The following is a 15752-nucleotide window of genomic DNA, read 5'->3' on the forward strand; positions in this document are numbered from 1 at the left end:
CAAATCACTTGAAGGCTATTTCCACTGTCCTCTGAGTTTGGTCTAGAGCAGAGGTAGGGAACCTATGGCTCGGGAGCCAGGTAGGGCTCTTTTGATGACACTATCTGGCTCTCAAGCATTTCTTACCACAATAAAAATGTATTTTTGCTAACATTTTAAAGTAAACATCACAGAAATCACTGTTAAAAATAATATTAAAAAGCAAAACTTTCTTATGCATTTTAATTCGTCCATCTATTTTCTACTGCAATACGGCCGACCATATCCATCTTTCCTGATGATATTTTCCAGGTCAAACACCAAAACTTGATTATTACTGGGTAATGCGGTAGTCTACCTCGGTCATTGATGTCAGATGTCAAAAAAACATGTAAATGTAAACTTTCCTCCTTTAGTCAAATAGCTAAAGCTGCAGAACCAAGCCTTCTGGTGAAGATGGCCAAAAGAATGAAATACGTGTACTGAATACGGTTCAAAACTATGCAGCAGCAGAAGTTGCATTAATGGCAGCAAGTATTTGATTTATTATTAGACACTGCGCTGCTCACGAAACTATGCTGGCCACACCCCATTGGCGTGGGGTAGTGTGCCTGGTCTACGTAATTAGAGCCCATTATATCTAAAACTGTTGGTCTTACATAAAAATGCACACATTTTATTGCATTCAAAATGTATATGGCTCTCACAGATACACATTTTAAAATATCTGGCCTTCATGGCTCTATTAGCCAAAAAGGTTCCCGACCCCTGGTCTAGAGTCAACATGTACAGACCATCATAGACAAATCAATTACTGATCACTAACATGAGATGCACTCAAATTTCGCTGTATGCAATACAATGACAATAAAGGTGATTCTGATTCTGAAATTCTCATATATGGAAAAAAGGGCATGGAAATACTATGGCCAAAAAAGGATACACTGGTAAATTGTTAACTTCTTCCAGTCATCTTATCTGCACAAAAATCAGCAGTACAAACATTTTGCTCTTACTTGCAACTGAACTGAGCGATCCCGTAGTCCTTGCACAATGGGGCTGAACCTGTCAATGGCTCTCCATTCTCCAGCTGTGGTGATAGCTTCAAGGACCTTCTCCAAACTAAATGGCATCATGAAATGCATGTGTGATTATTGGGTTGGTGAAGAAATTCATTTTTGAAAAATAGACCATGGCTTACTTTGTAACTTTAACAAATTATTTTGTTTTGTCACTAATAATTTCAATTGTGTATTATATTTAACTCAACAAAACAAAATAGAAAAAAGAAAAAAACATTCAAACGTATTTCGGTATGTGACGAATAAATTAATTAATTAATTAATTAAATCATATTAGAAAAGCAGGATGTGAACAAATGTACCAGATGGAGGGGTAGGATTTAATTAGCTTTGCTTCTTCCTACTCCTTTTGGACATGTGGAACTGTGAAGTGATTATGTGATGCACTCAAATCTGATGCATGTTCAAATGAAATAAAACCATTACCATTAAAAAAGAGGACATTTTTAAACACATACATGTTCTCTTCGCCCACAATGCAAATGGCCGACAGCAGCTTCACCACATCGATCATCATGGCAGATTGGGTGGGATCGATTGCTCTTGCTAGTAATGTAAGACTTCTCTCCTCCCCAAGTATTCTATCCAAGCCATACTGCAAAACGTAAGCAGAGTTGTACATTCACGCCATAAAATCAAATACTATTCCTGAAATACAACTTTGATACAGATGCAATATAAAAATATTCCAAATTAAGGTTGAATTACTAAAACTTTGTTGTGGTCATCCATTTTAGTTGTTAGATTGTGGTGATGCTGCTTCAGGGTTCATGGCCATACCGAATCCAGCAGATGAAACAGTGACTTAAAAGCTAGGGATGCGCTGATCGATCGGCTAGCAATCGTTATCAGTCGATATAGGAGAAAAAGGGCAGTACGGATGTCAGCCGATACTTGCTTTAAAATGCCAATCCTCACTGCCGATCGGCTCAGGCCTCCGCTAGCATTTTGTTAATGTTCTAGTAAAACAAGCATATTGGTTGTGTTTGAAATAAGCCTAAAAAATAAATGTTACAAAAACGTGTAGCTCTTGGCCATTTTCATTTTGCAAAAGTAGCTGTCACAAGAAAAAAACTTGGTGACCCCAAATAAAGCCAGTAGTACATTTAAACATTTACACTGCATGTATTGTTATTGGTATCGGTCAATTTCACTCATGGATTATCGGCATCGGCTCTGATCGACTGGTCCTGTCCATTCTCTGCTTTGTGGAATAGTGGAGCTCTCTGCCTCCAGTTACCCAGGAGACAGTAGTGAGACAATATGTATACTGAGCATTGTGGAAAATATCATGAAACTCTACTAGACTTTGTGCTAAAGTGGCAGATTAGTTTTCTCTGCTAGCAACATGTGGTGTTTTTTCACATCATTACTGTAGCCGGGCCCAATAATTTCTGCTTTAATGAAATTGTCCAATAAAAACGGAATTTAGTATTGTTAAACGTGGAATCTCATGGAAATTGGCATAATGTGAATGAAATGCCGTCATTGTCAGAATGTGAGGAAAATTGGAAAGCTACATTTGAAATAATTGTTCAATAATGTATTGCAATACATTTTACTCACGAAATGCACAAACTCCATGGTGGTAAAATAAGTGTATATCACCTACTACTACTACTGTATTGTGTGCAAACAACTCCACCCCATGTCACACCCTCTCCACGCCTTCAAGTCACCATAAATGGTCAATGCAAAGTGGCTCACAAATGCAAGGTCCATATGTAAAGAGCCTTGATTGCACAAAAATCACAGCTGGTGGGAAGACGAGGACGATGAAGAAGTGTCATATTGGAAAAAGTGTCAAGTCTAGATACCAAGGTAACACTGTATGTGATAATAAAAACAATAGCTGCACTGCTCCAGTCTCTGGTAGGCGATGTAATCCGTGATAACGCAAACACAGCAACAGTCGATATATATACTAGATGTATACAAGTTCATGAAAAAGTTGTTGCTGCCTTACCTTATTGTTCATGAAGGCTTTTAGACATTGGACAACCTTGTGTTGGTTCTTCTTGTTGAGCCGCTCCTGCCTAGGGACATAAAGCAGACACTGAATTAATCCATCCATTTATTATACCACTTATCATATTCAGGGTCACATGGATGCTGGAGCATATCACATCTGACTTTGGATAAGAGGTACAGTGCACCTTTCATTGGTCAATACCAGGTGTGTGACATAGTACACAGAATATTTGATGTAAACCTTGAAATTATCTTGTTGAAATGACTAAACTAAGACAACAGTGTTTGAGAAGTATAAACACATTTACCAAAATGAAAAAAAAAAACTTGCACGGAAGACAAGTGGTTAGCGCGCAGGCCACACAGCTAGGTGACCAGAGTTCGATTCCACCCTTGGGCACCTCTGTGCAGTGTTTGCATGTACGTACATCCCGTGCGTGCGTAGGTTTTCTCATCCCAGATTCCAAAAACATGCATGTTAGGTTAATTGGCGACTCCAAATTGTCCATAGGTATGAATGTGAGTGTGAGTGGTTGTTTGTCTATATGTGCCCTGTGATTGGCTGGCGACCAGGCCAGGGTGTACCCCTCCTCTCGCCCGCAGACAGCTGGGATAGGCTCTAGCACACCCACGACCCTTGTGAGGATAAGTGGTACAAAATGAATGAATGAAAAAAAAAAAAACTTGGGAAATACAATATAATTCAGCAAACTTTAAAACAAATACTCGCATAGTTTCTTCCTGCAGGGTTTCTATGGGTGTGACATGTCTAAATTCCATACATTTTCCAGACTCTGTAAGTAGTCGGGTTGTAACTCTATATCTAAATTTCTAAATCTAAAATTATTTGTTATATCTAAGTATTACATTACAGTGTGATGTTTTAGTACTTTAAGACACCGTGAGTAAGAATGGTAGGTGGAATATTAACCCACCAGGAGCTGTCCTTGTTTAAGTAGGGCTTAATATAATTTTGAGTAACTCCATTTTGCTGCAATTTCTACAAATGCAATGAAATGTCTCATCAGTTCTCATTAAAGGATCAGATTTTTAGGCTGATGTTGGGCTGATGATTGGCTGTGATGTTTACTTGTTTTTTTTAAAGTATTTTATATTGTTCTTATTGTTGTGCTTTGCGATTACAAACATTCATTACAAGATTATGTGTACATTAAAAATAAGAAACTCACTGTTTCTTGGCCAGCAACCGCTCCAAAATATCAAGTAGCAGTCCAAGTCCCTCATGGCCAAAGCTCTGCACCCAACTAAGAAAACAAAACATTCATTATAACAATACACAAAGGATGGTCAGTTATAAGACAAACTGCCCTTAGACAAATAAATATACCAAAATTACCACATTCAAAACCATTCAGTAAACAAATAAAGCAATTACTGAGATTGGAAACACAATAGCTATAATTTATATACCATGGTTGATGATCAACGCCATGCTGCTAACTTTGTGACATTTAAAGGGCTGTAACAGTGTATTGTTTTTTTTTATTTTATATAAGGCTCTATACAAAACTCTAGAAGGAAAATACTAATGATGTCGGAGGTAGAAAGCCTAAGGATATAATCTGTTTTAACTAAATTCCAAAGGAGGGCAAAATCACGGTCAGATATTAGAATGAGAGATGAAACAAAAATCTGTGTAAATGCATTAGGGAGGCACAGGCACAGATAGTGGGTGAAAGCACCTCCCTTTTTCTGAAAAAGTAAAACATCTCACTCAGTATTAGCATTCAGGCAGCGCACGATTATAATCAACATGCTGCATTTCTCTCACCATCAAATCGACTGACTTCCTCAAAATGACAACATAAACTGAGGGTGTTAAGCAGCTCTCATAAGGTACCTCGTACTGTGTTGGGAGACGACAGCAGATGAGAATGATTGAAATTGTGCTGCTGTAGTTATTTGAAGTGGGTGTAACCTTGTTAGGTATTTATTATGGATGTCAATCGATTCAAATATTTAATCGTGACTAAATCACATTTGTCCATAGTTAAATTTAATCACAATTAATCACAGATAATTTGTTTTAATCTATAATAAGTAGGAATGTAAATCTCTGTGGTAAATGATTCGATACGCACCGAGGCATATGGGTCAAGATACGATTTAAAACCAATATATTCTCAAAATACGAGAAGATACAATTCAATGGTTGCATATGTTGCTATACACTTTAATCTTACATTATAAAATAAAAAGGAGCCAATTTTACAAAAATGGCATTCTTGCTGTATTTTCAAAGAAGGCCACACAGCTAAGAGACTGGATTTCGATTCCATACTCGGCATCGCGTTATGGAGTTTGCATGTTCTACCCGTGGGTACGTGGATTTTCTCTGGGTACTCCGGTTTCCACCCACGTTCCAAAAAACATGCATGTTAGGTTAATTGGTGACTCCAAATTGTCCATAGGTATGGATGAGTGTAAATGGTTGTTTGTCTATATATTCCCTGTGATTGGCTGGTGACCAGTCCAGGGTATACCCCGCCTCTCACTCAAAGACAGCTGGGATAGGCTCCAGCACACCCGTGACCCTCATGATGATAAGCGGTAGAAAATGAATGAATGAAAGCTTGCTATAACAGGGTTTTTGCTACATGGAATGGATCATGACGTAGTGCCATGGTAAAATTAAAGCCACCATACCTTGAAAATGTTTTGGAAAAAATGTTAAGTTATACAAATAATAATTGTATGAATAGACACATAGGCTATAACAGGAGTGTCTATTACAGCAATTGTGAAGGTAGTGTGGGTCAGGTGTCACCTACATCATAACCTTCACTTTGTATATGTCATGACATTGGTCAGCTGACATGAAGCAGCCCCCTGATTTGCTATTGTGTCTCGGCGGCCAAAAATAGTGGACGTTGGCAGCCACAAACACATAATGCAACTTTCATCTTTATTATTCAAATTATTTTTCCTATATGTAGAGAAAAAAAATAATTGTGTCATGAACTCCATTGTAGAAATTAGTGTTTTCATAACGAATTGGAAAGTGTGCCCGTTACTGAAAGCTTTTTAATATGTTGCCTTGACTTTGACTCCATTGTTATTTGCATAATTCACATAATCTGTAATGTTTGATCACAAATGCTAACTGGACATAATTGATGAAAGTGTATGCATATTGAAAGCTATTTTCACTGACATATTACTCAGTTTATTGCAGAATTATGTGTAATTATCTTTATTGCCATATTAATTTGAATTGTTGATTTCTGAACGATAACAGTGAATGTGAAATACTAAATCATTAGTATTTATTACATTAGTTGCAAAGTTTACCGTTTAGATTTTATATGTGTTAGAGTATGTTTTTAGTAACAGTTTTTAGTGTGCACCCCTGACATACATGTATAATGCATGTATACTCATAAATGCTCATATTTACAAATATACTAAATATACTTGACAGATAAGGAAAGGAAGAAAAAGCTGAGAGAAACGTATTTCAAGGTCATTTCAATAGTACATTTCTTGTTCAAGCCTGTGAAAACAGATTTTTTGTAATTTTATGAGTCATGGCCTTAAACTTTTGATCAGCTAATTAACAGCCTATTTCAGTTTAATTGTTGTTTTCAATAAATTACTTTTTTGTCAAGCTCCCCTACTTGCTTTTGCATAATCTAGCTCTACTTACAACCTCATTAAGATCCAAATGTGCAAAGGGTAACTTCTAGCTATTTTTCATCAAGTCTTAAGAGTTTGATCAGATCTGTATGATAATAAAATAAAATTAATTATATTACAGTACATAGTGGTTAGCAAAGAAAGCCATGCACCAATCTTATTTATAAAATTATGACTACGTTATATGCACACCCTTTCATAATCAAGGAAAAATTCAATGTCTTATAGATGTCCAAAAATATTGGATAAAGGAAAAGGCTGGCCCTCAACTGCAGTCAAATTGATTAAAATGTGAATTAAAACAAAAATAAATTGGATAACACAATTGTATGTATTACATTGTGCTGTACCTGACAGGATTGCTGGTTAGTGAGACTCGCAATGAATCCAAACAGGCAAAGAGGGGTTCTTCCATCACGCCTGACTTCAGTTCTCCCAGGAATTCCTGGGGTGATATCTGATAGCTACTTTTCAAGCTACCCTGGAGAAAGGAGAAGAAAAAACATTTAATAGAATTAATGACGCAAGGTGGCTAAAAAAGTGCTTAATGTGAACAGTGTTCAGCCATGCATGAGAATCCATAAACTTAATCCAGACAAGTTGAACTTGACCAGGTCATTGATGTTGGTAATAAATATCCCTGAACATTTGCTGTGCAAAACTGTCACCGTGCCTACCATGCAAGCACTCTCTCTGTAAGGTTGGACCGTTTACTGGTAGGCATTTCCCGATAACAAATTTTGCTGGTTTAACTGTGGCATTCAGCTTACAAACTATCACCTTTGTGCTTTCATTTATATTTGCATCTGCTTGCTGACTACTAGCACTCGTGTAGCCCCGCTACTGGCACAAAGAGGCTTATTGCTGAGAAGTTGCTCACTCTCTTCTTTGTTAATTTCATGTAGAGCCAATGTGCTCAGAAACATGCAAGAGTGAACCCTCTTGTCATCCGGCCAGTGTCTGCACCGAAAGACTAAAAGATGGTGCAAACACTTATACGTCAATTTTGTTTTTTATCATTCTATAAATCGATATATCCATTATCATGACAGGCCTATTTAGCTGTAATTTTATGTCTACAATGTGCATCAAGTCAAGCAAAAAAGGAGCCACAGGCTGCCAATGGCCCCTTAGCTGCACTTTGGATACCAACTGAGCTTTTCGGTTTGTGTCATAAGAAATGCGCGGCATTATCTCATGCTTTAAGCCAGATTTACAGAACAAAACAATTAAAATGTAAATTATCCGTGTTTATGTGAGCCTGAGCTTGCCAGCATCCAATCATGAATGATGGCAATTAAACAGCAAAGAGGGGTGTTATTGCAACTGGAACTAATCAATATATGGCAATAGTCAGTAGATCAGAAATGGGAGGCAAAGGCAAAGGCATTCAAGAAGGTGGGCTGTCGACGTTCTGAACGAGTCGTATATAATGTTCTACAAGCCGATCAATCACAGGCTTTATGGTCAGTGTCACCACAGGTCAAGGATTTGTTGGAAGTGTACATCATGTTAGGCGCAGAGACTACAGGTTTTGTTACAATCCTGCGTCACATTGGAGGCTGGCTGAACAAGGAAACTGAACCCGGCAAGATGCATACCTGAAAGCAGCAAAGCGTATTAAAGGGTGAAAATGCGTGCCATGTATGAAAAATGCGTACATGTTGGCAGGTGTGCATGTTCAGTAAATATGAGCAAAACCAGGTCAACAAAATGTGTTTTAAAACATACCGTTTTTGAAGCAGTACAAACATACTGCATGACCATTTCTCTCTTTGTATTCAAGTCCTTGTCTCTCAAAGGCGTCTTTTTTTCTTCATTCAAGTTCATGTCCTCCTGAAATCCCAATGAAAAAAAAACCTTATACACCTCCTGAATATACTTTTGTTATATTTAATTAATACAACTGGGCTTTGCAGAGAATAACAGTTGTAAGATAAAAGTAGTGAGCTCAAGTAATTTGTATCTCACATGCATCAAAATGCAGATAGTATGTATAAATTCAGGATGCTTACTATATAGTGATAATTGTGTGAGTATAAGCAGCACTGAATAATTTGAATGTTACAGTAATTGCTCACAAGGAAAAATGCCTATTAAATCCATCTGCAGGTTGTTTACATTTCAACAGAAAACGGTGCATCGGTCAAAAAAGTAGGACAAATTGCAGCTCGCATTAAACATTCAAAAACTGTGGGATTTCGAATTAATAGTTACAGTATTTGTAATACAATAATATTTACTGTCATAATGATTCATTTCTATGTACTTCAATGTGTTTTAAAATACAATTACATTGCGTTAAATGTTTTATGACTATTGCCTTGTGTTTTAGGTATTTTCATTAGTACATTACACAAAAGGAATGGTGCATTGAGGCAAATAATAATCCTTTCTGAATGTTTCTCAATACCCAAAAACATTTAAAGTTTAAATCAGTACTATAAATAAACAAATCTTATTTGGAGCTGATAATGACATTTGATGTAATTATTGTTGTAGTTGCAAACCCAATTGTTTACCACAGAGAGATTTCAACTACTTATTATAGATAAAAATACATTTGCAATCAAATATTTTAATCGATTGACAGCCCTAATACATACACAACAATCTGTGTTTGGAAACTTTTTTTGAATCAGGTTTTCAATATCAGTGAAATTCAAATACAATCTTTTGACAGAAACATAACAGGAATAAGAAAAACAGAAATACTTGCATACCATCATCTTTTCAAAAAGTGCCAAGATTTCCTTTTCTGAAGTGATCTTTGATGAAAGTTCCACATACTCGTGGGCGTTGGATGATGGAAACACAGACCAATCACTGTTACTGTGTTTGGAATGGGATATAGGTGGGCGCTCCTTCTTACTCCCCGGGATTCGGATACTTGCAAATCTGTCCAGCTACATAAAAATAAAGACAGAAAAAACACAAATACAGCAGAACATTGGTTAGCCAATATGACATATGTGATAATATGATAATGTGACATATGCAAACCAGATTTGTCCAAAGTGCAGCCCGCATTAAGGTTCATTCGTCATTTATATGCATTTAGAATTTTGTAAAAAGTATGTAAAATTATAATTGTAACGCTACACAACATGAAGACATCACAGAGTAGCCGACTTCCAGCTTTCAAGGTCCCGCTGTACAAAGTACGATGAAGAGAGTGTTAGTTCAGAAATATGAAAGGTAATGGAAATCAGTCAACAATACAAACAAAAAGGTTTGGCACCCCAGATTATTTTCAAGATTTTCCTTTATAAATCACCGGTTGTTGGGACCAGCAAGTTCAGTTAAATATACCATATAGCAGACGAACACAGTGATAGATGAGAAGTGGAATGAAGTTTATAGGATTTACAGAAAGTGTGCAATAATTATTTAAACAAAAGAAGGCAGGTGCATAAATTTGGGCACCCTTGTTTTATTGATTTGAATACCTTTAACGCTAATTAGTGGAACATTCATTCAGTCATTCATTTTTTACCGCTTAGCCACTAAAGGGTCGCGGGGGTGCTGCAGCCTATCCCAGCTGTCTTCGTGCAAAAAGCGGGGATTATTGAAACATTTGTTTGGTAAACTCATTGACCCTTGTCCTTCATGCACAGGTGAAGTCATGTGAAAGGTGGCCAATTGCAAGTTGTATCTTCTCTGAAGAGTAGCAACCTGGTAGCCTCTAAACAACTGTCAAATGACATGAAAGCAAATATTGTCATCACTTCCAAATATGCAAACCTCATTACCTGAAACTTTGGCATCGTTTAACACAAGAATACAACAGGTCAGAAAAGTGGAATAAGCATAATAGGTCCCATTTCACTAAATTTCTGATTCCAACAATCAGTGATTTATAAAAGGAAAACCTTAAATTATCTGAGGTGCCCAAACTTTCATACCACTGTACATGTTTCATTACAAAAACCACATAACATTTGCATCGTTGTGTGAGAAAAAGCATACATTTGGTTAGAAAGGACAGGAAAAAATACATAAATGCAATGTAGAATTTTAGTCCTGTTAGTTGTCAGTCAATACAATGGAAGAATTACTTTTATTTTTCATATCTTACCATATCATCAGTGAGATGTCTAAACGGTAGGTGCTAAATGTGAGGGACAGACAAAAACAAAAAGGAAGTTTGATAAAGTATCACTGCATCAAATACCGGCACTAAAAATATAGGACAAGATCAAATCAGTTTTGGTTGACGTACGGGCTCTTTATTTCATAGCTGAAATTGACTCAACTCAAAGCCAAACACAAAGTATCCACAGCCCATCTACTATGACTAAATTTCACTTTAGAGCGTTTGTATAGGAATAAACTGTAAAGAGCAACACACATGAACGTAATATAATACAAGTGAATAGGCGTGTTTCCTCTACATACCACCTTAAGTTTATGACATTTATTTGTATGTCTCTCAATGATTCTTAAATCGACTCATTTTTTCACAGTAACATAACTGTTCATATCAATATTTAAGGTAATTTGCTTTTTCCAGATTTTATCAATCATGTTTCTTTAGTTGCTCACTGAATTTGTCTGTTCCTGCTTTTGCTTTTACCCTTGGATTGAATTGGCTTTTTAATTGTAAAGTTAATAAACAAACTAATTGGAGCAAGTATTTGTGTCTTGCTGTGTAAAATTAATTAATCTTTGCAACATTCAGCTCACGGTTAAAAACATATCTGAGACAAATGAGAACATGGGAGCAAAGCAAGACAAAACCAATTCATTCATTCAATCATTTGGTATTGACCCCAGAAGGCAAATAAATCCCTCTTAAACAAATCTGAACATCACATTAACATATATTGTTATAGGAATTTTACTTAGCAAAAAGCATAAATGATACTGAGTGACCTTCAAAGGGAAACTGGATACCCAGAGATAACATGACGTTTGTGGTACTGTACTGCCACCTACTGAAATGATGTGGAGATGGGGGAAAACACTACTAGTTGATACAAACAGCAACCCTGAACTTGAAGTGCAGTGAAATTACAAATCACACAAAGCCACATGAATCTTTTTGTTCCTGGAACAATCATTACAACCTTTCATGGAAACGGAGTAGTTTGTAACCCAGTTAGATGACAAAACCTAAATAAAAGCCAAGTCATTCAATAAGCAATACAGTGGAACCTTGAACATAATTAATCCGTTCCTGAAGGTCTGACTTTCATCCATTCCAGGGATACGAAAATGTTAACACAAAACATGTTTTTGTAGTTTTACAATTGCAGTTTTACATGCAGAAAACAATTCAATATACATACCATATAAATGATGAATGAAACAAATAAATTAGCATTAAAGAAACATAATTGAAGATGTGATTCTTCCCAAAGTCATAGTGTGGCAGCTTTTCAGGGCACCCAAAGCACAATGAAGTAAACCTGTTATTCATTCACCCTTCAGTCACATGCTTGTGGTGGAAATTTACATCTGTAACCACAACTGCGTGGGGGGGGGGGTGTAATTTGCGCTTACGGCCTCTCTGACCACCACTAAACATTCATTCACATCCATACACCAGTGTGGGCAGCACTGGAGGCAAGGTGTGTGAAGTGTCTTGCACGGGGACACAATGGCAGTGACTGGGAACCGCCAACCTGCTCTACCGCCTGAGCCACTGCCGATTTCTTGAATTCAACATTTCTCGTCTGATTAACCCAAAATGGAGCCCAAGAAAGTTGGAAGTGACAGAATTTTGATTAAGAAGGTGAAAAACACGACTGAAATAAAGTTAAAAAAAAAACTCATGGCAAAACACAGAGGTGGTGTCCATTTGGGTCTCTGTCTCACAGTCATTGTTGTCAACAAGTCTTAAATCAAGGAAAAAGTGATCCTCAAGATTATTTTATGCCTTTCATTCAACATTTACTTAATATGAATTGAACTGTTTTCTGCATGTAACTATAATTGGAAAACCTTTTTAAAAACCCTATGTGCTAACATTTTTGGCTGTACGCAAGGGATTCATTGAATTTATATTATTTCTTAGGGGAAACAATGATTTTCGTTTGGCCTCCGCTTATTTCAGCGGTTATTGTTCTATAAGATTGTTTACATTTTAATAAAACTTTGCATACATATTTGGCTTTGGCTTTTGCTTAAACTCACTTTATGGAAAAAATATGGAGATATACTGTATATTGTATATCAATATCCAACCTAATATATATTAGGATATAAGTTTTGGTCCATATCGGCCGGTCCTAAGCTCTGCTATTTGCAGGTGATGTGGTGCTGATGGCCTCTTCGGGCTGTGACCTTCAGCATCTACTAGGACGATTTGCATCTGAGTGTGAAGCTTCTGGGATGAGACTCAGCACATCCAAATCAGAGGCCATGGTTCTCTGTCGGAAAAGGGTGGGGTGTCCTCCCAGTGGAGCTGGAGGAGTTGCCAGTCTGGGCTTACATACTTAGACTTTTGCCCCCCCAACACGTACCCGCATAAGCGGAGGAGAATTGAATGTAATGGTAAAACTGATTCAGTTAGCGTATGTTTCAGTTTGAGTCAAACTTTCTGGAATGGATTCATGATGATGATGATGCTGAAGTTCCACTGTACAATAAAAGCCTTAGGAACAAATTTGTGACCTCTCTAACTTATCCATTGAAGAATACTTTTTTTTTTAAAAAAAAAGGGCACGCATAAGCAGAACTGGAAGCATTCTAGGAAGTGCATGGATTACAGTAAATGCTAAAACCCTGTGCTAATTTTAACCTTTTGATTGCCTCCAAGCAAAACAAACTAAAACGCATGCCAAGAGGGCTATTGACAAAGCAACATGACACCTGTATGACATTATTTCCTGTAGCGCACTTTATAGCACCCTCTGCACAGTAGTACTTGGATGTAAAAGAGAACACTGGTCTTCACCACCACAAATCAACATTAATTTAATTGTGTTGTCGTCTTAAGCTTTACCTTAATGTAGTGGTTCTCAATTATTTTCTGTCCTCACTTGCCCTCCCATTTAAAATACTATTGAGAAACAGATATGCATTTTCTTTTATCAGTACTGTACAGACTGAACTCAAAACCGAAACCATGCAACACAATGGAGAGCAGTGAAGCATACAAACACATTCAGGAGTCAAAGTGCATGCTGAGTATGCCAAATGCTTAAGTGTTGGCAGGTCTGCACTAATAGTGAATGTTCTCCCTGCCCCTGCCTCTCACCCCCCACCAGCCCCATCCAACCCCCAGTTCAACATTAGGAGCCCCGCCCCACTATTTAGATTGTATATGAGAAGCACTGCCTTTAAGACACAAAATGCATTGTAGTCATTCTTTTAAGTCAAAATATGGCCACGTTGCAACAGTAATAGTACACACACATTGAAAGCTGCGTTGCCATGTTTGTACGCCTGTCGAATGCTAAAATTTAACTATTTGTTTAGGTCGGAGAAAAATACAACTAGGACAAGACTGTCATGTCATTTCAAAACTTACAAATTTTGCCTTCCGTTCTCCTTCTTCGGTGCAATGTGTGCCGAGATGGGAGGAGGATGCCTTCTTCTTATGAGATTTGCCGTCTCGTCCTGACATGGCTTCAACCCTCTGTCTGGAAGTGTCCATGTTGATGGCCTGTGGATATCTAAACGACGTGACAACCTCTTAGTGATGACCTCGCAATAAATGTAAAGTAAAAAAAAAAACATGCATGCATAACAGATCGGTTCGGTAACCAGAAAGTAATACAAGTATTATTATTATTTTTAGGTCAGCTTCTGGTATAAACAAAACTGTCAGGTCAACTGTCGGCTAGCAAGTTTGATATACAGTCATTCACTGGTGGCTTTACTCTAATCCAATTTGTGGACTGTCACGTAATACATTAAGTTTCCACTAACCTGGGGAAGGCGTTAGACATGCCGTCTCTCCCGCGAAGGATAATTTTCTGCGCAATAATTAGGTCAAAAGTAATAGAATTACTCTTCCGATCATTTGCAAAACACGAGCTATGCAGCCGTAGCAGTATTTTTTGACAGACCCGCGCAATGAGGGTATAAAATTCGACCGTTTGAGCTGACCAATAGCACGATTTGAATAAGGGAGGTGGGACCATCGTCGAAACAACCCCGCCTAGTTCTGGTAAAAACATGCATTTGATTGGCTGAATGACCCTGACAGTCAACAAATATTAAACTAAGCCGCTTGTTTTTACCACTTGTGTGTACCGGAGGTGCGGTGGTTTAGGTGAATCCATGGTACCTTCATCACATTTGGTGCTTGTTTAGTAGAGATGGAATTTACATTAAAACTGTACATGTTCATTGTTTATTTAATTGTATCGATTACTTTAATATGCAGACTTTCACGACAACATATAGGCTTATATAGCACACATAATTCAAGGAGAAAAAATGAGCATGCCCATTGTTTAATAAAACATGGTGAAATAACATATAATGAGTTGAGTGAATGTTGTACCTAGGGGCTAACTTAAGCCAAAAATGTCCACCCTTCATTGTCCACCAACAATGACTCAGTGGACATGGTTTATGACAGGTAGGACATAGACAGATGCCACAAACTGAAGATATTTAATTCCTCCTTTTTAAATGTGACTGAATTAGCATATGCGTACTGACGTGTGTGTATTAATTGTTGTTATTAATGTTTGTTCGTGTTATTTTGAAGGCAGCAGCCTGGCCAGTGGTACTACGTACAGATACTGCCATCTCGTGGTTGACATTATAATTGTACTTTATGCTGTATGTACTTTTACATGGCATTTATAGGATTACCCTAATTTCCTTTCAGAAAACGTTCATCAAAATTATGCATAATTGCTATGGTTGTAAAAAAAGGCATTAATTACCGTAATGTATTATCATAGTATTATTTTTTTTAATGTGCATTATATTTATATATTAAAAATTATACTTTAAATATTAAATTTTTAATTTAGCACCTTATAGATATTGAAATACGATTACTGTAGAAGGTCTGATAACAAATATGCCAGTTAATATCTATCCGAGATGTGATGTAAGAAAACCTTTGTAAATTAAAATTGGTCACTGTTTTGGTTT

The 15752-nt window shown here is 37.1% G+C and overlaps 1 protein-coding gene across 1 annotated transcript in view; it reads right to left on the reverse strand.

Moving 5' to 3' along the window:
- The window catches only part of LOC131139379 (protein diaphanous homolog 3-like), an 89538-nt gene extending 74792 nt beyond the window's left edge, over positions 1 to 14746 (reverse strand). Inside the window, exons 1-10 of the mRNA XM_058088961.1 lie at positions 14568 to 14746; positions 14167 to 14311; positions 10768 to 10800; positions 9413 to 9595; positions 8421 to 8525; positions 7040 to 7170; positions 4223 to 4297; positions 3028 to 3097; positions 1520 to 1656; positions 996 to 1101 (exon numbers count right to left, since the gene is read on the reverse strand). Coding sequence (XP_057944944.1) covers positions 996 to 1101; positions 1520 to 1656; positions 3028 to 3097; positions 4223 to 4297; positions 7040 to 7170; positions 8421 to 8525; positions 9413 to 9595; positions 10768 to 10800; positions 14167 to 14311; positions 14568 to 14587 — 1005 coding nt within the window. The 5' untranslated portion in view covers positions 14588 to 14746. The remainder of the gene's footprint in view (positions 1 to 995; positions 1102 to 1519; positions 1657 to 3027; positions 3098 to 4222; positions 4298 to 7039; positions 7171 to 8420; positions 8526 to 9412; positions 9596 to 10767; positions 10801 to 14166; positions 14312 to 14567) is intronic.
- Positions 14747 to 15752: the final 1006 nt, after the last annotated feature.

This window comes from Doryrhamphus excisus, chromosome 12, assembly GCF_030265055.1.
Source record: "Doryrhamphus excisus isolate RoL2022-K1 chromosome 12, RoL_Dexc_1.0, whole genome shotgun sequence".
NCBI lineage: Eukaryota > Metazoa > Chordata > Actinopteri > Syngnathiformes > Syngnathidae > Doryrhamphus > Doryrhamphus excisus.